Here is a 23,724-nt window from a genome sequence, read left to right on the forward strand (position 1 = left end):
TCTCCCCACTGTCAATAGGTGCTTACTCATAAAAGGTTGTATGATTGTTGGGGTTTTCTCAATATTATTTTAGGGGTTTACCTTACTCTGCAATTTCCCTGTTGGCAAAACAGGTGTTTTGAACCCCACAAACAAAAAAAGCAACTGAGCCATAACTAATGTTAGGGAAATCTGTTGATGTTTATGAAAGAGCCATAAACATCAACAGATGAACCAGCCAATATACTGGAATATTGTATTTTTTAATCACCAAATATCAGTAATGGTCTTAAAAAATCCTATATTGTTAGAAGCTCTAGTTTTAACCAAATCCAGACCACATTAGAAAAAAAAATAACAGGATAAAGGAGATTAAGAGAACAAATACACACTCTCTGTGTTGCTCTGGGAGGTCTGCCAGTTGAGGACAGGCACAGGGATGCAGGTCTCACTGACAGTGCTTTCCTGGTTGCGATGTGATGCTGTACTGCCAGACTCTATCAGAAGCTGGGGGTTACTTTGCACAGTTTCAACTAAGCCAGACAAGGGGTAAAAAAAAGTCAACAACTTGTATTACATAAAGTTCTGCAGCAAAATGTCTCAGGAAGTGTGCCTTTCTTTTTTGTCTGTGTTTGCGTGTGTGTCAACTCACCCAAGAGAGCCGAATGTCCATCACCCAGAGGAAAGCGCTGATAGCGGGAGACGCTACAGGGAGGCAGCAGGTAGAACCTCTTGTCTAGGAGAGGCTCAAGACGAGAGGCGGAGGGGTCAGCTGGATGAAACATGTTGTAAACCTGCTGGCAGGCTGGACGCAGCGCCGACACTAGAGCAGGAAACACAGCAAGAAGTTTTAAATAAACAGACTGGTGTGACTAGTAACACGGGACACTGTGTATACAAACTATAACTTTAGATAGTAGGCTGGAAAATACATTACAGTTTTACTGAGTTACATTGATGCAGTTCTCACATCATCGATGTAATTCTCTCCACTCCTTTTGGAGATCATTGATCTGAATTTCATTAGTGGGACCACACCTTGAAGCACACCCTTTCTCAAAAATGAGAAGCTGTTTGTTCTTGTTTTTGTGCCTTACCCTGTCTCCTTTTTTCAATTGATTCATTTCTCATTAGTACATTGAGATCTTTCCAGTCTGGGATTTTCCGCCAGTCCCCTCTGAGGCCCTGAGGCCTTCCCCAAACCACAACCTCAATTCATGCTCAAGTCATCTGCCATTATCTACTATATCTACTGCTGTAAAACCTAAATGAGGATGTGGTCACATGGCTAGTGAAATGCAGTTCTTAACTCTGTAACACACTTCCCCACTAACTTGAGAATTTCTTATTGTATTTGCACACAGTGCTATTGTTTCTACCCATTAGTACCACACACATTTTGTTCGGGGCAGGGATAGCTCAGTAGGTAGAGTGGTGGCCCCATGATCGGAAGGTCGGGGGTTCGATTGCCCTGAACAGCTACCCTGAGGTACCCCTGAGCAAGGTACCGTCCCTACACACTGCTCCCCGGGCGCCCAGTGGCTGCCCACCGCTTCACTGAGTGAATGGGTTAAATGCAGAGAGGGATTTTCCCCACGGGGACCAATAAAGTACACTTTCTTCTTCTTCTTCTTGTTATTGTGTTGAAGCACTTCTCGTCTGAATCTCATAACTAATCAAAACATTTTCCGTAACACTGCCCGGTATTGCATTATTGTTTTTAATCAAATCCCTTCAGACTTCTTTCAAAGTCTGTATGAAAGACTAAGGCCAGTCACACACTGTCAGTGGAAGAACAGTTTTCCTCGATCGTTTTGGTGCAATTCTCCCATCAGAAAAGTCACTGTCACTACTAAATTTGGATGAGCAGCTGACAAATCTGCAACAACTCTGCTCTGAAACTTGTACTAACAAGGTGTACTTAATAAAGTGGTCAGTATTTATTTCTATTTGTTTAAACTAAACTTTCTTCTGACAACGTGTTTCTATTTGCTTTTACCCAAAGGACAATTTCACTGCTGACACCGAGAGTGTGTGAGTGGATTTGCTCTTTCATACATGTTTGAAAAAAGTTCAAAGTAGCTTGATTGAAAACACTAATGCCGTGCTGGACAGTATTCAAGAAAGTGACAGATGTAGAGTTCTGACTAAGAATTATATAGGTTCGATCACTGGCTTCTCACGGTCCTTGAGCTCTCTAATGCATCCATCACAATATGAATGTGTGTTTATGTTAGATAGAAAGCACATATACAGAAAAAAGTGCATGTGTGTATGAGGCAAGTTTTTGGTGCTCAGGTAGAGTAGAAGCACTATATAAGAACCAGTCCATTTAGTACTAAATTATAAGTAGAAACAATAGCTGATGTGAGAATTGCACCAAAGTGATTGATAAAAACTGTAATAGGACTGTTGTCTTTATATAAAGCTTGACAACTACTTTGCTGATGTAAACTTTCCACTGGTCTTGGTCTGACTACACCATAGACTCTCTAGTGTTTGTCACAGTGTCTACAAACAACAGCAATAAAAAACTATGCCCATATGAAAAATAAAAGAAAATGTGTATAACCACTTAGAATTCCAAACAATCAATGTTTATATCCCATCATAATCACTTTGTTTTACACTTAAACTACTGTAGTATGTCCTGTTTGAAATCATACCTTTATCCATATGAATCTTTGATTCATTAAGCTACTAGGTGGTATAAGCTTTGTTTATATTTAATCCTATGTCTTATGCCCTAATTTGATGTGTGATTGTACTGTCATATTTCAAGAGTATGGAGGATACTGTATTTTTGTGGCATGTTATTTAAGTGATAGATAAGAATATCCTCACCAGTGGTAATTCCAGGACATTTTCAAGGCAAGCAGCACAAAAATATTTGACTCTTTATGTATTTTATTAGTATAAGAGACCGATAAAACTGCATCTACCAACAACTTATTTTCATAATATTGAACGTTTTAAAGTTATTCCGATATTACTTTGGAAAACCATGAGAAATAAATGGCTGTGTAAACAAAGAAATGAAACTAAACATCCGACAGCAACTGTAATGATTTCCTTTTTTTTTTTTTTTTAAAGTCCACATGTTAAGCCAACAGCTGCAGGTCAGTAATCTGTTTCTTTAAAACCTCAAAGGACACAGTGCAGTCAGACTTGTGGCTGTGTAAGCACTTCTATCACATATTTCTCTTTTTCAGCCTTTGAGATCAAAAGCATGACTTCTAACCTCTGACACCTGCCTCCCAGCTGCTGGAGACATGCATTTCACACAGGAAGAAACACAAAGTGCTACAAATAACCACTTCCTGCTTTGACCTGTGACGAACATCAAATTAGACCAACAGCAAAATAAATGATAGGAGCATAAAAAGGGAGAAAATCCTTCCCCACCATCCAGAGTGGGCACCACAGTCTTCCTCAGTGCAAGCACGAGCCCGAGTGGAGAGCCGAACAGGAAGAAGTCAGTCACTTCAAATTCGAACTTCCCCAGAGATCCTCCCTCCAACATGGTGCTGTTGCTGGAACGCCGGGATCCAGCCTCTCTGTGGAGAACGCTGGCGTGAAGGCTGCCCAGAAAGAAACAAAATATAACACATTAGAAGAAATCTTTGAAGGATTTGTGGCATTTGTTTTAAGTTCTGTATCTCACCTAGAGAGGAAGGCTTGGTGGTGTTTGATGGTGTCCAGCTCGTACGTGGAGGAGTCGCTGCGTTTGCGTGGAAGCTGCTTCTTGGGGTCGTCAGGCCCAGAGCAGTGAGGGATGTCAATGTTGCTGCGGCTGAGATGGCGGCTTCCTTCGAGGGATGGCGAGGAAGAAGAGACACTGTTTATGACGATACCAGGAGAAAGAAGTTCTGTGTCCTGAGAGAGAGGGATGAAAGAGGATACTGTCAAATGTGTGATTGAAATTATTCCCACAGTTTTTTTGGAATGACTTAGGTGTTTGTAATAGCCTTATAGTTTTATGGATAGCACTCTCAAACTGTAGGTTAGTTTGTCAGGACTATACGCACTATAATTTGGCAACTATCAGGTGAATGGTAATAAAAATTTGCACCATAATGGATTGGATTTATATAGCGCTTTTCAAGGCACCCAAAGCGCTTTACAATACCGCTATTCATTCACTCTCACATCCATACACTGGTGGAGGCAGCTACAGTTGTAGCCACAGCTGCCCTGGGGCAGACTGACAGAAGCGAGGCTGCCATATCGCGCCATCGGCCCCTCTGGCCAACACCAGTAGGCAAGTAGGGTAAAGTGTCTTGCCCAAGGACACAACGACCAGGACAGAGAGCCCAGGGATCGAACCGGCAACCTTCCAGTTACAGATGCGATTCCCAACCCCCTGAGCCACGGTCGCCCCACACCAACATTCATAGTCTTGAGATGCCTCAGAAAAAGAAATATCCAGAGTCTTTGTCTAGCATAAATGAGACCAGCAGAAAAACATGTTACCATAGTGAGCTGCACCAGCAATGTGAAGCCCATTTATTTTTAAGTTGCTGATTGTTTATGTTTTAGAAAATTAAGGATGGTTTAGCTTTTACAGTTGCTATTTTGCAACAAGTTACAAGATCATTGCACTTGAAAGACAACTACAAGATTTTGCTTTAACTTTACCTGTACGGATATCAAAAATTGCCTCAGTACCCTTTAAATGTGACATAAGATCTGTGATAACTCTTTACCTTTTCTTCATGCAAGGCTGAAATTGTATGAATTGTAATTTTAACTGGGTTTATGACCAGAACATGCACCTCCAAAACTGATGTCATACATCACTGCATTACTTCCACTTTGTATGTATTACCTACTAATAGATGTAATACATTAGAATATGCTAAACTAGGCTGCTCTAGTTTAGCATTCAGTTCCAGGCACCGCTGTGCCACACTGTGTATTGTCTTGCAGACCCACTAGCATGGCTTCAGAGTCTTGTTACATCTAATGTACATATTTTCTTCATATATTTCCCCCCAAGGGTCACACATTTAGCACACTGTACTGCATTTGACAACATATCGCTTACAGTAAAAACAGAATAAGTCACACCATTGCGCACTCATGGACATACACAAATGAAAATTGTCAGACAAGTTCATATAAAGCAAGGATGGAGTTGAGTGCAAGAATGCAATGCATTGAACGTGTTGGCTAGTTTTCCACGTATTTTAGCATAGCTAAACACAGTTTCTGGTATCAACAATGGACTGTATATAAAAGATGGATGTAGCCACTGTTACATTACATTGTCTTTAGCTAAGCATTTTAGCCATCGGCATCTGAGCTACTGATCCTAAAAATAACTAAGAAGGAGTGAAGCTGACCGATAAACCGAGAGACACTGAACAGTCCTTCTTGACACCAGTGGGGACCATAATGTACATCGGCAGGTTTTGTTTTTTTAAGACTTTTTAAGACTTCAGCATTAGTTTCCTTTTTTAGACCCAAAAGCTACATCCATCTTTTATATACGGTCTACGGTATCAACAGCTTGGTATGTCATCAGAGAATTGAAGTTGATACCTGGACACTAATGGCACTGCCCCGTCTGCTGCTGTTTTGGCTTTCTGATACCGTCACAGAACTGCTGCACAGCGCATCAAAGCCCAGAATACCCCCAACACAGTCCCCAATAACACACACCTGTATTATAAAGCAAAGCACAAAAACATGAGTATGCACACTAAATCAGCGTTATCTGTACAAGCAGTGCCAATCCAAAAAAACAGAAACCCAACCTGGCCATTAAAAGAAGCTCCTTCCAAAGATCTGATGAAGTCGCTGTACACCTGATTGGCTCGTAAGATGACGGTTGCCACGGCATCTTGGTACTGTGGTGCAGAAGTAGCCAGAAGAGGAAGCGCAGCCAGCGGAATGTGGTCCTGACTGCTGGATAGACAGCTCTCATCGTAGCTGTAGGGGCTAAGACTGCAGAGCAGAGAGAAGTGGCTTTATGTCTATAATCAGCTTGCACATGTATGACAGCATGTTATTAAAATGCTGCTTGCTCACTTGGACACAAGCGAGAATGCTTCGACACACACAGCAGGACAGGGTACCATTCGAATGGCAATGCGGCCCAGTGCTGAAGGGTAATGGACCCTCATCACAGCCTCAAAAGCTCCACTTAGCGTGTTTACATCTCCCTGTTTGCTGTTCTGTTCTCCTTCAAGAAAAGCAAAGGCTCATTATTAATCATTGCCATGAAACACAATCATAAGGCCTTGCACATTTGTTTGAAAATTAAAAGACTTACTGTACTGCATAAATGAACATCTCCTATACCGATTGTGTTATTGGTGGGGGCTCGTTCATTTAAATAAATATATACATATAACATATATAACACTTTCCTAGTCTTAGCTAATCATAACTAGCCACTATAATTTTGTTTTAATTCACTTTTCACATGTTTGTTTTAACTATTTGACCTAGCTAAAAACGAACTGCTTTTCATTAGTTAGTTGTTTTTGTTTTCTTTAAAATTACATATTTTATAGTGTAAAAGTATTTCCTGTAAATATCCTGGTAGATAATTGTTGTTATTTTTTCTATGACTGTGTGAAATGTATCTAGCCATTAATGTCTTTGTGCTTAGATTATTTCATTTGAAAACTTTATAAGGCTTTAAGAGATCCTATCACCTGGTATTTAGTATGAAAAAAAAAATCATTTTTCAATCTTTTCTATCCTTGATCAAATTTAATAATGGTTGAATTTTTTTGATAATAAATTAATTTCCTTTTTTCTTCTAATTATTACTATATTGATGTAAATGATATTTTTATCACAGAAAAATGAAAACTTAACTATGCTAATTTTAGCTTTAAGAATGTATTCTTATTATTTTCACTCTTGTACTAAACAATCAGTTAATCCAAAAATAGTCTATAATGTAATCTATAATGAATTTAGCAGTTAGTTGGATTGTGGGAAGAATTTTGAAGGTTTGACTTAGGTTTTCTGTACCAGAGCCAGTGTCCAGTATGTTGCCTCCATGCAGGACCAAAATGAGGACATGAATTTTGGAAGGCTGTACACACTGCTGAGATGAACAATCCTGCAGGTAAGAGAAACAGGAAAAAAGCAGGAAAATAAAGGTGGGCTGATAGGGATAGAGGCAAAAGGGAGTAAAGGAAAACACTGCAAGCAGTACTTAAAAGGACAAGGACATTATGACATGCAAGAGGAGGAACTGGGAACTGGACCTTCACTTGCAAAGATTCAATTAGTTATCTGTAAAAAAAAAAAAAAAAAAAAAAAGCAAGAAAACACAAAATTTTGTGCTTAAATGAGCTATGAGTTCAAAATAATCAAATAAAGTCTAAACACTTTGCTCTAGAGAAGACCAGTGGTGAGCTAGCTACATTTACATTTCATTTTGAAGAGAAAAAAGAAACCCTAACCAGGTTTTCCCCTTTTAAGGACACAACACTGGACAAGAGGAGGAAAAATCTTAAACGTCACTCCTGAAGTTAAATTCTAGGGTCAAGTTTTATTTTGGATTCTAGTTTCACTTCACTGGCGTTATAATGTAGAAGGAACAGTACCATCTCCAAGCCCTTTAATTATAGGTGTCGGTGTAAGAAAGACAGGAATTAAATGCAAGAACACTGAAAAAATGGCACCTCTATCTGTGTCTCCACATTGACGGCATACTCCCCGACCGACTCCTGGTACAAGGTTTCTGTGAAAACAAATTATGAATTATGGACTTCATCACTGATGACAGAAGAGATGGCCTAAACTATAAATTCTGAGTCCTGTAGTCCTCAGGATACACTGGGCTTCATTTACAAAAAGAGTAAACTGTGGCACTGTTCACTCTGCGGCGTGAGAAAAATGAGAAAAACAAATACATAAAACATGATGGCAATGGTCGAGGGATTCAAAATGTTTGTAGCCCACCAACCAGTGGGTGATGTCATGGTGACTATGTCCATCTTCGATATACAGTCTGAGTTCACAAAAAGTGCATAGACATAAATCTTAAACTGTGTGTGTCCATAAGCTTTCCGTTTGGATGTTTGCCCAGTAATTGCCGTCAGTCTGATGTAATTGCTGTCATGCTGGTCACGTAGGCCTTGTCTTCCTTCTTTTTTCTGGTCTTTTTTTCTTTTTCTTCCTTCTTTTTTTCCTAGTTTTCTTGGCATGGACTTAAATGTCAAACCTTTCTTATTCTTAAGTGACCCACAGTCCCTATCTCAGGGGAAAAACATCCAACTCCTGGTTATTACAGCCCCTTTGTCACTTCACAGGAAACACTTCTGTGCCTCATCCACATGGAACACTAATGTTTCAGTTCTTCACTTTTGAAATCTTTTTGATTTGTGCTTTAGTAGGCATGCTTCTCATTGAGAATAACACCTTTCAATACAAGATCATTTTCCTTAATGCACACAAGATGATAAGAACAAAATTGGTAGGTGCATCTCTTTCATGACTTTATGTATATCAGTAAATGAAGCCCAGTGTTTTCTTGTTTTGTTTTGGTACACAAAAGCATAAGATTAAGAGTGAGGCAGTCACTTACCTTGTCCTTCATCCACTTCTATTGTTTCTATTTTGTCCATCAGATCATTTGAGCTCCACTTGGTGATTTCCTTGGAAAACATGTCTTCATTATCAGAAAAGTCCTCTGCAAGATACACAGAAGGGATTTTAATATAATGGAGACACTTCTCTGATCTGATCAAAGCAGTCAGCCTCATAACACAGATTAAATAACCTAAATTACATCAAAGGTGACTCCTGTTTATGCACTCTTTGAAAAATCAGTCTGTCTGTTATGGTTCTCTAAAGGCTGGTTCCCCTGAAACCTCAAACCTCCTCAAAGTCTCCAGAGGTCTTTTTTAAAGATGTGCCTGCAAAGTCCTCTTTCAAAGGTCATTGTTATTCCATCACACCCAGTACTGAGCAAAATGTAGGCACTTTTGTTTGCATTCACATTCACTAGGCAGGACCTTCGGAGAGGCATGTGAAGGTTTCTGAATTTACCCCCTAACCCTCCAGGTTTATGGGTACGGTTAGGGATGGAATTGATTTTAGCAACATGGTAAATACACAAGTTTTTCCAGAAACTAGAAGGCGATCGATCTAATGAAGTCTAACACATTCATTTGAGAATTACAATTTTTCTCATAAAAAATGTGTTTGGATACTCCAGAAACACAAAAACAGGTGTACCTAATAAAGTGACCGTGTATATGGCATTAGTGCACAGTAACAAGCTGTTGGCACAAATTATTATGCCTTTTTCTCAGAAATCACACATTGCTAATAAATTCATTCTAAAAACTAATATAATAAGCAAGTTAAGACATTTAAAAATTAATTTGTGAGACTGTCTGGCAGAATAATTTCTCTGGCTTCAACTTTAATAACATTCATTAATTAACATTTCAGCATTCATTCTTAAGGATAAATACCCACAGGGATAAACGAGAACATTAAAAGAAGCAAGCAGGATTAACAACCTTGAGTTTCTCCATTGTTAATATTTATCATCCCAAAGACACACAGATATGAAAACACATCAATTCATCTTTCAAGATAATGTCCAAATACTAAATTGAATCTGTGGGAACTGCTGAAATGCAAAAATCTTTCTTGTGCATGGGTACAATACTGAATAAATTCATTGGCTCGTGAGCTGTTTATAATGTGTTTTATTCTGCTGATCTTTACCATGAGCATCAAAGAACTCATCATCTGTGCTGTCCTCAGAGTCCCGGGCAATGCTCTGCATCCTCCACTCTGAAATGCTCTGATGAGATGGACTTCCTGTACAAACAAAGATTAACATTGGTGTATTACAGCGTTACCTAAAATTATGGCATGACCAATATTTTAAATAAGTACTTGCACTCATGTCAACAGTCACACTGTAATTCAAGGTATATCAATACAAATATTGTACCACAGACTGTGGTAAAAGCCAGTGAAACACACAAAAATCAGAAGGACATCCTCACCTCCTCGCTTTGATGACCTGTTGGAGGATCTAGAGGATGTTGACCATTGTTTTGTGAGCTCCCCTCTTGTCTCAAGTGAATCTCCAAGCTTCCCTCCTGCTCCTTCTGCCTCTGCAGTCGAGCCCACTGTCTCTGCTCCCTGCTCCTGCTCTTGGCTAATGAAGGAGTTGTTGGCTTCTGTTCCCCCTCCTTCATTCAGGCTGTATTGGGCCATCTTCTTTGCTAAGGCCAGCTGGGTCTCCAGCTCCAGCTGCCTGATGTCCTCGATAGTCAGGCCATACCACTCGTCCTGCCAGCACCACGCCTGCCGGTGGGCTCGAACCATGACTTTACGAAGGCCTGCAGGAACAGCAACCAAAATTTAGCGCTAATGAATTATTTTAAGGGCTCAAATCTACAAAAGTGGATTAGCTTAATATCCGTATCATTATAAATCCAATTTACTTTCTTCAGGTATTTACGATTCTCTGTCAGCTATTTGTTATAGGTTTGTCTTGTGTCTTCATCTTGATTTAGTTGATTTTTTTTACTGCTTTTTTGAAATATAAGTGATCTTTACTCATCTTTTTTGGAAAGAGAGCAGTGATGGTGAACAAGAACAGTTAGGTGATGACTGTATAATTAACCAGTCAGTTGAAACTCACCATGAAGTGTTTTATCGCCACTCATATCATTATGACAGTCACGTTTTTCAATTTATACATGTGCATAAATTTAAAAACTCAACAGCCATATCTTTTTAAACTGTGCCTAACAGTTGTTTGAGTTGCATAATATGCTTAACTTTTTTCATCCTTATTTTGAGTGTGTATACATGGAGTTAAATTGCTTTTGACAGACCAATCCTGGCCTCTGGTTTTTTTTTTCAGTTTTCATTTATATAAACAGAAGTCAGGATTGGTGTGTCAAAAGCAATTTAACTCCATGTATACACACTCAGAATAAGGATGAAAAAGGTTAAGGATATTATGCAACTCAAACACCTGTTAGGCACAGTTTAAAAAGGCCATGTGTCTTGGAGCTGGTGTGTGATAGTATTCATGAATCAGGGGAGATGCAGATGAAGACCCTGTGAATATTTTAGGGCGGAAGCCCAGTAAACAAGTGCAGATAACATTAGCATAAACATAACGTTCAGTGAAAGGCTGAAACGGGAGAGTCACAGAGGTAAATCACATTTTGTGATTGAAGATGTGTTGATTGGACCACTGAGTCAGAATATCATGAAGATAGAGCAGCCGCTGCTTCGCTAGTCTGGAAGTAAAATGCTGTGAGGCAGCATCCTGAGGGCCGTGAAAGTGTATAAACAGTCTTAGATCACAGCAATAAAACAGAAACACACCAACACAGGCAGGAAATTAATCCAGCCTGCTCTGTTATCTCGAGAAGCCAGAAACCTCTCTCTGCTCCTGCCTCTCTGACACTTTCTACACCAGGTATCGTTTGCATTTTTATTAGTTTTTCTTCGACACTTCCTTCTATTTTAACTTGGTTCATTCACATATATGTTTTTACTATTTCTTTTCCATATGAGAAGTGTTTGTTGTTTTGCTCTCTCTGCTCTCTTCGCCTTGCTCTCTCTCTCTCTTGCCTGTCTGCCTGGGCGGGGCTCAGATTGGGCTCCCGCCCTTGGCCTACGCACCTGCAGCTGATCACCGGTGATTTGCAGTTGATCTCTGGCTCTTCTTAAGGCAGGGGCTCTGAGCTACTTGTCACTGGAATATTGAGTAACTCTCGTTAGTATTGCCCGTCTCTATAGTGATTCTGTTGTTCCCGTGCTTGTCTTGGCTTAATCCAAATCTCTGTAAATAGGTTTATCTGGATCTGCCCTCATTTGTGACCCCTGGACCCCGTGCGTGAGAGTGGAGCTGCTTGTGTGGAGATTGTGTGGACAAGGAGTGGAGCGAGTATGAAGGCGTGTGTTTCCCTAACCTGTTGACCCCCGGGACCCTGGTGTTTCCCCCCTTTCACGTATATATAGCGCACCAGTGTGATTAATAAAGAACTGTTTGCGTGCTTTCTCAGTCTGCGCCTGAGTCCGTTCCACCGCCGTGACACAGACTACATTTTGTTTTTGACTTTCTGACTTGTGTTGTTGTGAGGCTTGTCTTTTGTGTCAGCTCTTCTACGTCCTCCTCACGTGATTAGCTGCATACTGTGTATATCTAAGTGCCTGGTCTGTGTGTATTTCTGTTAGGTTGAAATTGTTAAATGTTGTCATTGTGTTACTTAAATTTGTAAGTCTTGGTTCAAACTGTATGATTAAAGACATTTATTATAGGGACACATCCTATGTGAGGGTTCTGTTTTCTTATTTAGTAAACTTCCTGCCTTTATGACCCTTTTGGTGAGCAGGAGGTCACACAAACACAGACACACACACTCACGTGCACATGAATACACATACACACACGCACTTACATACACATACAAACTCAATGCCTTAGGGTTTATGATGCACCATAGGCGGGTTTTACAATGGGTGTTTGTGTAAACTGTGTGTCACAGAAATAAAAGGCTGCTGTGGGGTGATGGTTCTTCAAAGTGGTCTGACACCGAGGGCAGAAGGGCTGCTCTGAAATCCTTCCCTTGCTACAGCATGGGAAAAACCGGTTAAGCTGTTCATCTTGCTTCGTTAACGGAAATAAGTCTCTAAACCAGCGGGCCTGTGGAAGCGCAGACCCAACAATTTCCTTTTCCTCTATCAGATTACCTTAATAGGTCTGTGAAGTCTATGAGGTCTATACACAGCCCAACAGAGCTCGGCTTTCTTTGTGTTAGCTGGGTTAAAAGAAATCCTCAAAACTCTGTCAGAGATAATATGTCTCACAAGTAATTGGTGTATCACACCAGCGGTCATCACTTTCTTTCCTAAACCAGGCTTTTTGCTTCATATTCTGTGCATGCTCACATAAAAGGGACATTTCACGAGTCATATAACTCCTCTTCCACACAAAATGATCTACTTTTTCATGTCACCTGCCCCAGTCAGAGATGTTAATAAAGGAAAATAATTCAACAGTGACATAAAAAGACTATAAAAAACATAGCAGTAAAACGCTAAATTAACTCAAGTATAACTCAGGTTTATTATTTTAACACTGAGTAAATTTTTGATCCTGCTGTTTATTCCTATCGTGGGAGCTGAATACTTTAAATGTCAAAGTTTACTGTCTCATAGTCTAATGAAGGAGAAGTGGAAATTGTTTTAGTTTGTCAGCAAATCAAACTGAAAGTAATGTTATTGATTGAACAGGTGTTCCCGGCCTGTGTTCTGTGTTCTAGTAGCTGCAATTTCAGCAGTGTGAAAGCAACTTGGAGCAGACTAGAATTAAGTTTATTACAATAAAGACATTTATGCTTTTTCTGCATCAACAACTAACTACGTGCAAATTCTAGAGATATTACAATGCACAGTTTGAACTGCTCTTTACCGATGGGTTTCATTTGCAATGTTAGTAAAGCTTAAGAACTTGCACATATAAAACATAGTCACCCAGCACTCGAAGGATGCTCTAAATAAAAAATTTATAGATTTGATTTAGTTAAAAGATTTAATAAAAACTTAAGATTATGTGTTCGGCATAAATTACCATGATGATTTAGCCAGGTAAAAAACAGCCATTGAAAACTTAGATTATAAACTCAACATATCTTGCCAACCTAGCCAGAATCCTCTGGTTTGTTATGCAATTTGTTATATGAATAGATTAACTACCTATGTACCAAATCTTGAATTAACAAATAAAATTTGAATTTTTATCTGTTCTTCCAAGTTGTGCATTTCAGTCCTCTTTAGGATGTCACAGTTTGCAGGATTGTTGGACACTGGGATTAAATATTGATATAGTCATAGTTTTTGCTAATCTTTAAGGATCTTTAGGGATTTTTTGTTTTTATTTTAGCTTCTACAGTTATCTTAGACTTTGGTTTATCCTTGTTTTTCAGTAAAATATATGTCTGTAGGTTGTAAGATCTGAACCACATAAAAACATGCATACACGCAAGCCATACCTACCCACATCATGAATGAAGCGTTCAATCTTAGACTGCATGCCCCAGTATCTGAACTCTACTTTGCACAGCTTGTAGGCACACATGACAGAACTCTGACCCAGGTTCTGGCCAATTTCCTCAATCCAGTCCTCTGACAATGGACCCCGTTTAGTCTTGACCGACTGATACAGCTTAGGGTCTTCTTCCACGAGGTACTCATGAGGAGGTATGTAGTCCTTGACGATGTCTATGGGGTCTACAAGGGAAACAAAGACATAATGAATTGCTAAACTGAGGCAGATTCAAGCAGCAGGTATGTCTCAATGTCCTCACTCACCTCAAGAAAAGAATGTGATTTTATGTGTGTGTCTTTTATGTAATCAGTCCCTGCCGGGATCGTGTCTGGAGCTGACTGCACATTTTCCCTGCACCCCAGTGAATTTTAGTATGCGGAGGCTCAACACAACACAAGCTCTTACACTCCACAGCCTACATCCCCTCTGCACCACACTGTCAGCGCTTTCATTCCAAATAACTCTGTGTAAATTCGATTTCTGATCCTGCTTATGAGGAGACGACGACCAGGCAGTTGATCCCAGAGGCACAATTTTAGCGTAATGGTGCAGAGAGAGTGAGTTTTTAAGTGTGCATGACGATAAACTTACCAATAGTCCTCTGTCTTTTCTCAGCAGAGGACATATTGAAGACATCCACTTGATTTCCAGTATCTGGTTTATAATAAGTCTCAATGTCTATAGAAAATTTCTCAACAAAGGGACAGGTATACCTGAGGAAAGAAAAAGAAATTGTTGCTTTGGATGGAAAAGCAATATTAGCAGCTGGGTCTCCAGAAGTAGAGCCAGTTATCTACAAGATGGGGGGTTGATTGCTCAATCCCTCTAGGGAAACTATGCTCCCCTAGTTTACATATCAAAGTACCCTTGGGCAAGATGCCAAGCCCTGAATTGACCTCGAAGTATCCATCAGAGTGTGAGTGTCAGTGTGTAAGAATGTTTATTAAGTGCTTAGATGCAGAAAAGAGCAGTTTATATAAAGCAGGATTAGTAGTGCAAGTGTATATGACAGGGTGAATGAGCCTTGTAGTAAGAAAACGCTTTGAGCACAAAATCACTGCTATTGAAAGTAATAATCCTAATTTCCACTTCAAAATCATATGAAGTGTGAATGCAGTGTCACAATCTAGGATTGTCAGAGGCAATAGTGAAAAGCTGCTCTGGCATCTTCACATGGTTGAAACAATACAAGAACCAGTGTTTGGGTTCTTTTCTAGAAGTCATTGGTGGTATCATGCATCAGTTAACAGTATCCTTCATCCCAAGTCAATATTAGATCTCATGACCCCCCCCCAATGATGCATAGGCAATTAGATATCTTCAAGTGAAAGTCAACAGAAACCAAGCACAACAATTCACTGAATATCCCATGCTCAGCATCCTTTCAAGAAATTGCAATGGGCTGCATTTTAACAGCCTGGTCCTAAGACAGGGACCTCCAGGGTGGAAATGGTTAAAGTTACTAGTAAGTGCATCTCCTTTAAAATGTAGCTGAGCATCAGCAGAAAAAAGCCTAAGCTGGAGTAAAGTGCAGCACCTGTAAGCAGTACTTGCAGAGCTCATGTAAAATGCTGCAAATCAGCATCAGTTGTAAAGTAAAAAGTGGTGCCAATAAAATTCCCTTAACACTTGATGGGCTTAGAAAGCAGTTGGAGTGGCTGGTTCCAACACATTAAGTCATCAGGATGATATTCAAAGTTGGCAGCAAATGAATATGTGGTCATGCAGCTGAAGTTGTTGTATTTAAAAAAAGAAAAAAGAAAGAAAGAACACACTGCCATCAGCAGATAATAATAAAAAGAACATAATAAAAACCATTAACAACATTTTATCTCTGAAAGGTCAGCATTTCTACTTCAGATAAAGCCAACCTCATGTAACGTACGCTTAAGCATTAAGAGGGAGCAACTGTTTTACAAGAGGCACAGGGGGACAGTTTTATAATGTGTTCCCCAGAAATAAAATTCCATCACTTATTTTATTTTCTGTATCTGTGATTCCCTCACCGGGTTCGCGTATAGGGGTAAGCATTCCAAGACTCCTCTTCCACTCGAAGGGCAGCTTGAGGCAGAATGGCACAAAACCAGGATGGGATGTGTTTGCCGATGTGATAGACCTTGTGAGTGTACTGACCCGAGCCGCCAGGGCCATCCTCATATGGTTTGTTCTCCAGGATCTCCACCCCACTGCCCTCACCACAACTTTCTTGTCTGCTCTTTTTCTGCAAGACAGCAAATATGAAGAGATCTAAAGTATAAAGCTGTTGAGATTAATCAAGATGCAAAAAAAGTCAGTAAATAGTATGTGTAAAAGTACTCAATATACAGCCACAATGGTGTTCACGTTAGAGTATTACATTAGTATCACATACACACATTATATTAATAATAATAATGTAGCATCAGCTAATTTTACATGTATTTGCATGTTATACTCTACTGGACTCTACTGGACAAAAGTGTTGGATCACATCAAAACCCAAGATATTTATTCGTAAGCCTGGAATTCAGAAATGTTTCAAAACACAAGAGATGAAATGCAAAAAGAACTTCAGACAATTAAAACAAATTTTCTCAGTGACCATAATTCCTCAGTACAAAAGGTCAGATTCCCTCAAGTTATATTTTTGTCTATATAAGCAGTGTTCAGACGAAGCTCAGGTAGAAGCTCACATACAGTTAGGTCCATAATTTGTTGAACAAGGACACAGTTTGTCTCTGTACACCACCTCAGCAGTATCCCCAGTATTGGTCTCTGAGGAGATGTAGTGTCTTTAAAGCATTTTTCAGTTGGGGGGAAAATGTCCAACACTGGAAATATACTGCAGTAACAGAAAGAGATTTCCACCTGCCTGAACATGTTGAACATTGTGACAATGGCTATCATCATTGACATTACAAGAATTCATTTGTTACACGTTACAGTTCCGTTTCCTCTTTATTAGGGGTGTGATTGTACACTTTAGATCCTGCCTCCAACATACAAAACCTACATGATTTCACTTCCACTTTCCCATGCTGTAAAACTCAGTGCTGACATCATTGCTGTAGTCCAATCATCTTTCTGCCTCCCTTCACTCTGAGTGAACTCAGCCCACCTTCAATCAGTCTCCTCTCTGCATATTTTAAATCACACCACTCATCTTTCATTCTCCCTTTCAGACTCCTTCGTGCAACCCAACTCCCCCTCATCTCTGCCTTACGCAAGTCACTTCATCCAAGTTTTCAACTTATCCTGTCCTAATTCATTTTATTCTACTGTGATGGGTCATCGGCATCTAATCGCCAAATACCATAACTTAAAATCATCATGAATTATGTTTAGTTCTCTCTATTGATCTCTCCTCAGTGAAATAAGACATATCCCAAAAGAGCACCTTTGTTAACTAAGAGTGGTGTAATTTCAAAAAACACTTTTTTCTTTGTTAATTTCAATGAATCGCTTAAATAAGCATGTCTCTTTGAAAATAACTCTGTTCCTTCATATTCTATAAAGAGCCAAGAGTGTTTCTTATCATTAATATCCTGTCAACTATGGTATGTTTTTAGGGGACTAATAAATCGAAATAACAGATCACTTGCAAAAACTGGTATCGCAAGCTTTTTATACTGCTGAATGATAAAGGTCCTTAAATTGTACTTTTCCTGGCTCAGACCTTGGTTTTGATTAATGAACAACTTGCAGCTGGGACTGGTGTCCACACACTCGCTTCTTTCTATAAACTTCCAATTAAACCCCTGCTAGCCTTACGCAGCACTCCTGTCTGTCACTGCCCAACCTTGTGATTACATCACAGAGCTGGATGATGCAGCAGAGCCGATGTGATGAGGTGGAAAGAAAAAGCTGCCACATGGAACAAGAAAGGTCTGCCTCTCCATTATATAAGACACCAGTTTTCTCTACTTCGCCCACCCTATTCCTCTACTGTTCAGAGTTTTCCATCTTCTTTGGCTTTGAACAACACCTCTGTTTGATGTTACACTGTGAAGAGTTATGTTAACAGCAGATTCAGTTTGCGTATTTTGAGTAGATCTTGCTTTAAATGCAGCATTTTGCAGATTTTCCTCAGGTTAGGAGGATCGTCCTCATTAGGAGGAGCTTTCAGGTGTTTTATGAAGTCTCAGTCCTAGCTCATCACTGAAAGAGGAAAGCTGAGTCAGCGTGATCTAGTCTGAGCAGATTATCTGATCTGATGCCTTATGCTAAATGGGAATATTAGTAGGATAGTCTTCGACCTGTTCTACATGATAATAGGTTTGTAGAAAATATTGTTTTAGGGCAAAAAAACTGAATAAAAACTCATTGGTTACCGGGTGATTGCACAAATTTCTTTTCACATTTGGTGAATGATTTCAAGTAGCTGCAAAAAGCAACTGATCACCCAGAAGTTGAGCGTGCAACACAACACCTCTGGCCAACTACTTTTGATCAAAAGGCGATTTCACAGGTCACTTAGTGGGAAGCAAAATATTTGTAACCAAAAAAGTCAGTTCATTACAAATTAAGGTTTGGATTTCAATGGAATATCCTGAAATACCAACCAAAACAATACATTTCTGATTGTATTTTTTACGCATCTATATAATAACAATCTGAGAAGTGCATAACAGTAGATCATACAGTAATATTTTGAATCTGTTATCAACCTCGCATCTTTTCATCTAATCCAGACTAAATGAGACAGACATAGGGGAGGTAAAATCAGCATGGAACTTCCTCCAATAAAAGGCAGCAGATGGTTCAGCCACATAGACCCCACCGAGTGTTGTATTAATCCTGTTGCTCTACAGACAACTGGTCTGGAATTACAGTTTCCGTTTATAAAGAGCCTACATCTTCTTACAAGGCTCTCCTTTTGTACACATCCACCTTTATGTGGCTTATTAAATATATGAAAACCCTCCAGGATCTGATAATAGAAGCTCAGTTACCTACATAAGAATCACAATCTACCAGGGTGGAAAGTGAACTTAAAATTTTAACATCTGCCAGCCACTGGCAGGCAAATGTTCACATTCACACAGTAAAGGATTGTTTGGTGTTTAAAACCTCTTTTATATTTTACCATCCTTTGGCTTGTGACTGGAGCTAATTTCCAAAATGACTGCAGTGATTACATGAGAGATATCTATATTACTGGATTTAGTAGTTTTTAAGAGGGTCAGCGACTTTCATATAATTAACCTGCCATGCTTGGTTGAATATTTCAGACATAATAACACTGGTACAAAACTATAGCTGGGCAGACTCATATTGGAACAGAAAACATTGAAATTGGAGTCTTGAAAAAAAAAGAAAAAGAAAACTTATTACCGCCAGCTAATGACTATCCAAGTCAGCACTGACACCATGGGTGCATACATGTGTCATATAAACAATAGTCTATAATACTGGAAAATAAAAGAACTTTCCAAAAGAATATGTGATAATATGTTTATCTTTTTATACGTCTATATGTCTATAAGGACACTGATAAAGGGCATGGCTGCTATAATACACAGGTGTGCCAACAAAGGGAACAGTATCGCTGATTTGTATCTGCTAAGCCTGATCTTTGCTAATTCTAGTCACTGAAATGGACATGTTGATGTGTTTGTGGCGATAGCACCTTTTGGAGCACAAATAGAATGTTTTGCTGTGTGGCACAGCTAGAAAAAGACAGCTGCAGTTCAGTTTTGTTGAGTGAAATTCGATGATTTTATTTGTCTGATACTAATGCACCATTACCAATCTGTTTCTCTTTGTTGGACCCACATAGATTGTGGATGGAGATGCAACCCAAACTTCCTGCTAAGTCATCTGCTCTTTTGCTCTCTGTTATCTGGCTCCAAAAGTTAACATGGCAACAGTAAGAGCACTGATATTTCAAAATTCAGATTCCAGAAACCCGTGGTTGATGGTTATGTCCATGTTTGTTGTATGTGTACGACACCACAGTGTCAACCTGGGGCTTTTAGGGCAATATGAAGATCTGGGGTCTCAGGGTTGCTGCCCATGCACTTTTAGCGGCAGTGATATACTAGTGATGTAAGAGTTAATTATCAGGTGTTACATTGTTCATGCAAACTGGGTACATCTTCCTACTCATTCAGAATGAATGACTGCACTGGCATTGTCTTGTGATTTTTGAAACATGATTGAAAAATGATTGAAAAGGCATTTCATTCCTGCCACTGTAATATGCTGCAGGTCGAGGAACGCACAACATGAATACAAATCATCATGATCATTACTAACGGCAAGAGTGGGGTGTTCAGGGTCAAGAAGGAGAGCTCAGATTGCAAAATGAGCTCTCTCTATTGAAGACTTTAGGGAGGTAATATCAGTAATGAAGGTCAGAGGAGGCAAACAGCTGGAAAATTGTAATAATCTAGCAGGTAATGTAATTTAGGTGAGGTGCTAAGAGCCTCAAATTACCATCCTTCTGTCTGCATACCTTCTGGGAAGTGAGCACACAGGATCTGTATTAATAACACTCATCTTCAATCCCAGAGCAGAAAAAAGGTACAGTGTAGAATATACAGGGTGCTCTGTGAATCTTTATTAACCCTTTAAGACCTACCATAGAACCAAGTCCGCCAGAGCTTATAGTATATTTTTACATGCTGTGGAGCCATTTTTTGGAGCATTTCAAGTTGCTATACATCAATACAACTGTTATAGCCCAAATTTTAATAATATTTCTGCATTAAGTGCATAGTAATTACATAAATTGTAAAAAAAAAAAAAAAAGTGCAATAAACTACAAAAAAATTAAAATCGTTTTCGTTTTTTTAACATATATTTCTAGTTAGAGAAATTTAAGAGGCTTATCCCTCAAAACTGTAAATACAAAAAAGTTGCACAAACTAGTTTCCCACCAAAGGAAATTTATTTTAAGTGTCTTCATAGTTTTATTTTTGAGATACACCAATTTTCATATACTGCAGGAAAAACGAAAAAATATATTATAGTGCAAATTTGCAAAATAACAGCATATGCATCAAAATAAACTATTTCCAGCAGTGCAATGTGAGTCCTCAGCATCCCAGAAGCGACACAGAAAGTCATAAAGTCAAACATAACTTTTAAAAACACAAGTATAGGCTCATAAGGCCACGATGGTAAAAAACTACATTTCCGCAAAATGACGTCACTTCCGGTTTTGGGCAGGTCATGCCGGACATGCGATAGTTCACGCTGATGGACGTAGGAAGTGTTACAAACAGCTGATCGGATCGGCAAAGCGTGTTTCTGGAATATTATGTTTTTGTTGCTGCAAGTGCTTTTTATGCAGTTTTTGCAAAGCTATATGTGGAAGGAAACTGTGACCTAGGACAAGCTGATGGCATAAGATGTAAGTACAACTCCTCCGGTTTCATATGCAAAAAAAATTATTGTGCTAGCTTACTTGGTTGCAGTGCTACCGGGATTTAAAAATAGTTATGCAAAATGGAGCGTGTCCATTCCGACCGGCTTTAAAGGGTTAAAACATAGGTAATCCTGGGGAATGTTGAGCCTGACAGAAAGTTCACAACAGGACTTCTCTAAACAATGTGTAGCTGGGGCCATCTTTAAGATACAGTTTATGCACAGAAAAATATGAATGGTTTTTACTTAAACTGACTGTGGCTATGTCCACACGTACCCGGGTATTTTTGCAAACGCAGATTTTTCTATGCGTTTGCACCTTTCGTCCACATGTAAACGGCGTTTTTGGTCACTGAAAATGGAGATTTTTAAAAACTCCGGCCAGGGTGGATATTTTCTAAAACTCCGTTTTTGCATTTATGTGTGGACGAGAAAAACGGAGAAAACGCAGCGTCAAAGATGTGCGCCTTTTTTGACGTCACAGTGTGCGCCACGTTATTGTTTCGGTGAAATGAATTTCTACAATACTGTTACTGTTAATTGTTCTCTCTGCAGTGTTTAAATGCTTACATATACACACACAGTTACTGTCCTTCCACACATACGACTGGGTTCTGCTTCTATGCCCCAGCTTTGTTTACTTTTTGCCACCGAGGCTTCTAGACTTCTGATTGGCCAACATTTCTACACGGTTAGGAATATAGCGCCACCTGTTGCTTTGGCATGTTCCTAGCAGCGTTTTCCTTCATTTCTGCCTTTATGTGTGGACGGGATCATTTTTTTAAACGAAAACAGAAAATCTCCGTTTTCAAAAATACCCGTGTACGTGTGGACGTAGCCTGTGATTAAGTGTCTGAAAAGCCAAATTAATGGCTTTGTCAGTGGTGATTGAACTACTGAGTCTCTACAGTTGCTATTGATGGAGTTTGACACCATTAGATTACATTAATTAGATTGCATCTAATTAGCAGTTAATACGTGAAAACTTAATAAGTGAAAACTCAGAATTTGAATGCATTTCATTTGTCAGCTTTAAAATTCAAAAATTTGTATAGTTTACTAAGCTTTGCTCTGCAAAAAGATTAAAAACAATTTTATTGTTTTATTAGCAATAATATCTGATTCTAAAACAGGACACCTACACTCTACTTAGAGACCTCATATCATTTATGTATAGACTAAGCCTATGTTTGAATTCTGTTTTTATTTTTAATCTTTATTATCAAACCCTTAAAAATCCTTATTATACCCCTCTGTGAACTAAACTACCAGACTAACGATTTTCTGCAGCATTCATCTCTTGTCCTTTTTATAATAGTGTTGCATTTGACTGTTATATTTTTATGTTTCTTATAGATTTTTAATCATGTTGTAGGTGGCACTCATATGGGGATCATTTTCTGTGGAAGAAAAATCATATTACCCATGAAACAATCCTTTTAGATTGGGACTGCCAACACCACCTCTTTCATGTGCGCGCAAGAAAACCCTGGGTTAATTTACCGAATTAATAACCAGCTTAACTTGACTGCTTATCCTGATTGTCAACATTAGGGTAAGTGAATACAGCTAACAAAAAGATACCCTGGATATGTTGAGCTGGCTAGTACAGGGCCAAATATATTTCTGTTACCCCACTTCAGAGTTCAGTTTTATCAGTTTTATCTTCAGAGTTGAAGATAACTCTCTTTCTAGAACAGAAAAGCTTTAGTTTCCCCCCACTCAGGTTTAACAAACTCAGAGTTGTTAGCTAAAGCCCTGCACTGCTGGGCTTTAGCTAACTGCTGGACTATATCCCCCTTTCAGCCCTTGCTGAATAACACAACCCACAGACATAAGTGTAGACATGCTGAGTAAATAGAAAAAGGACAAGCTCCAGGTCTCCTTGGAGATCTTACATGACCGTTTAACAGTCATGTCTGCTTACTTCTCAAATATTGTTTCTAATAACAGTCACAGGCCTCAATTGCTCTTTAGTATTTTTAATTCTGTCTTGGTGAGAAGCGGTGTAATGTTGATCAGGTTGTGGAAAAATTTTCTACTTTCAGATTTTCATCACTTCTGGCTGGTAATTCCAAATTGCCCATAGGTGTGAATGTGAGAGTGAATGCTAGTCTGTATCTCTGTGTTTGCCCTGCAACAGACTGCCAACCTGTCCAAGGTGTACCCTGCCTCTCGCCCTATAGCAGGTGGGATAGGCTCAAGTTCTTCCTCCAGTGTGACATCACTTTAGATTATTGCATTTTATGGTCTGCATTTACTTTATTTTATTTGATCTTATTTTATTTATTGTCTTTTAATCTGGTGTGTTGGATTCTATTTTACTGGAT

General features: G+C 39.2%; 1 protein-coding gene across 4 annotated transcripts in view; it reads right to left on the minus strand.

Annotated features, from left to right (window-relative positions):
• Window positions 1-23,724, minus strand: part of LOC120718753 (membrane-associated phosphatidylinositol transfer protein 2-like) — a 66,864-nt gene that overhangs the window by 13,429 nt on the left and 29,711 nt on the right. For all 4 annotated transcript variants that reach the window (XM_040007434.1, XM_040007436.1, XM_040007433.1 and 1 more), the window contains 15 exons: window positions 16,051-16,265; window positions 14,636-14,757; window positions 13,993-14,226; window positions 9,975-10,313; window positions 9,688-9,783; window positions 8,534-8,638; window positions 7,629-7,687; window positions 6,970-7,060; window positions 6,013-6,166; window positions 5,739-5,928; window positions 5,524-5,643; window positions 3,644-3,855; window positions 3,385-3,560; window positions 632-802; window positions 372-512 (listed from right to left, as the gene is read on the minus strand). In XM_040007434.1, the coding sequence (XP_039863368.1) occupies window positions 372-512; window positions 632-802; window positions 3,385-3,560; window positions 3,644-3,855; window positions 5,524-5,643; window positions 5,739-5,928; window positions 6,013-6,166; window positions 6,970-7,060; window positions 7,629-7,687; window positions 8,534-8,638; window positions 9,688-9,783; window positions 9,975-10,313; window positions 13,993-14,226; window positions 14,636-14,757; window positions 16,051-16,265 (2,425 nt within the window). The remainder of the gene's footprint in view (window positions 1-371; window positions 513-631; window positions 803-3,384; window positions 3,561-3,643; window positions 3,856-5,523; window positions 5,644-5,738; window positions 5,929-6,012; window positions 6,167-6,969; window positions 7,061-7,628; window positions 7,688-8,533; window positions 8,639-9,687; window positions 9,784-9,974; window positions 10,314-13,992; window positions 14,227-14,635; window positions 14,758-16,050; window positions 16,266-23,724) is intronic.

Source organism: Simochromis diagramma, unplaced genomic scaffold (assembly GCF_900408965.1).
Source record: "Simochromis diagramma unplaced genomic scaffold, fSimDia1.1 OVJJ01000682.1, whole genome shotgun sequence".
Lineage (NCBI taxonomy): Eukaryota > Metazoa > Chordata > Actinopteri > Cichliformes > Cichlidae > Simochromis > Simochromis diagramma.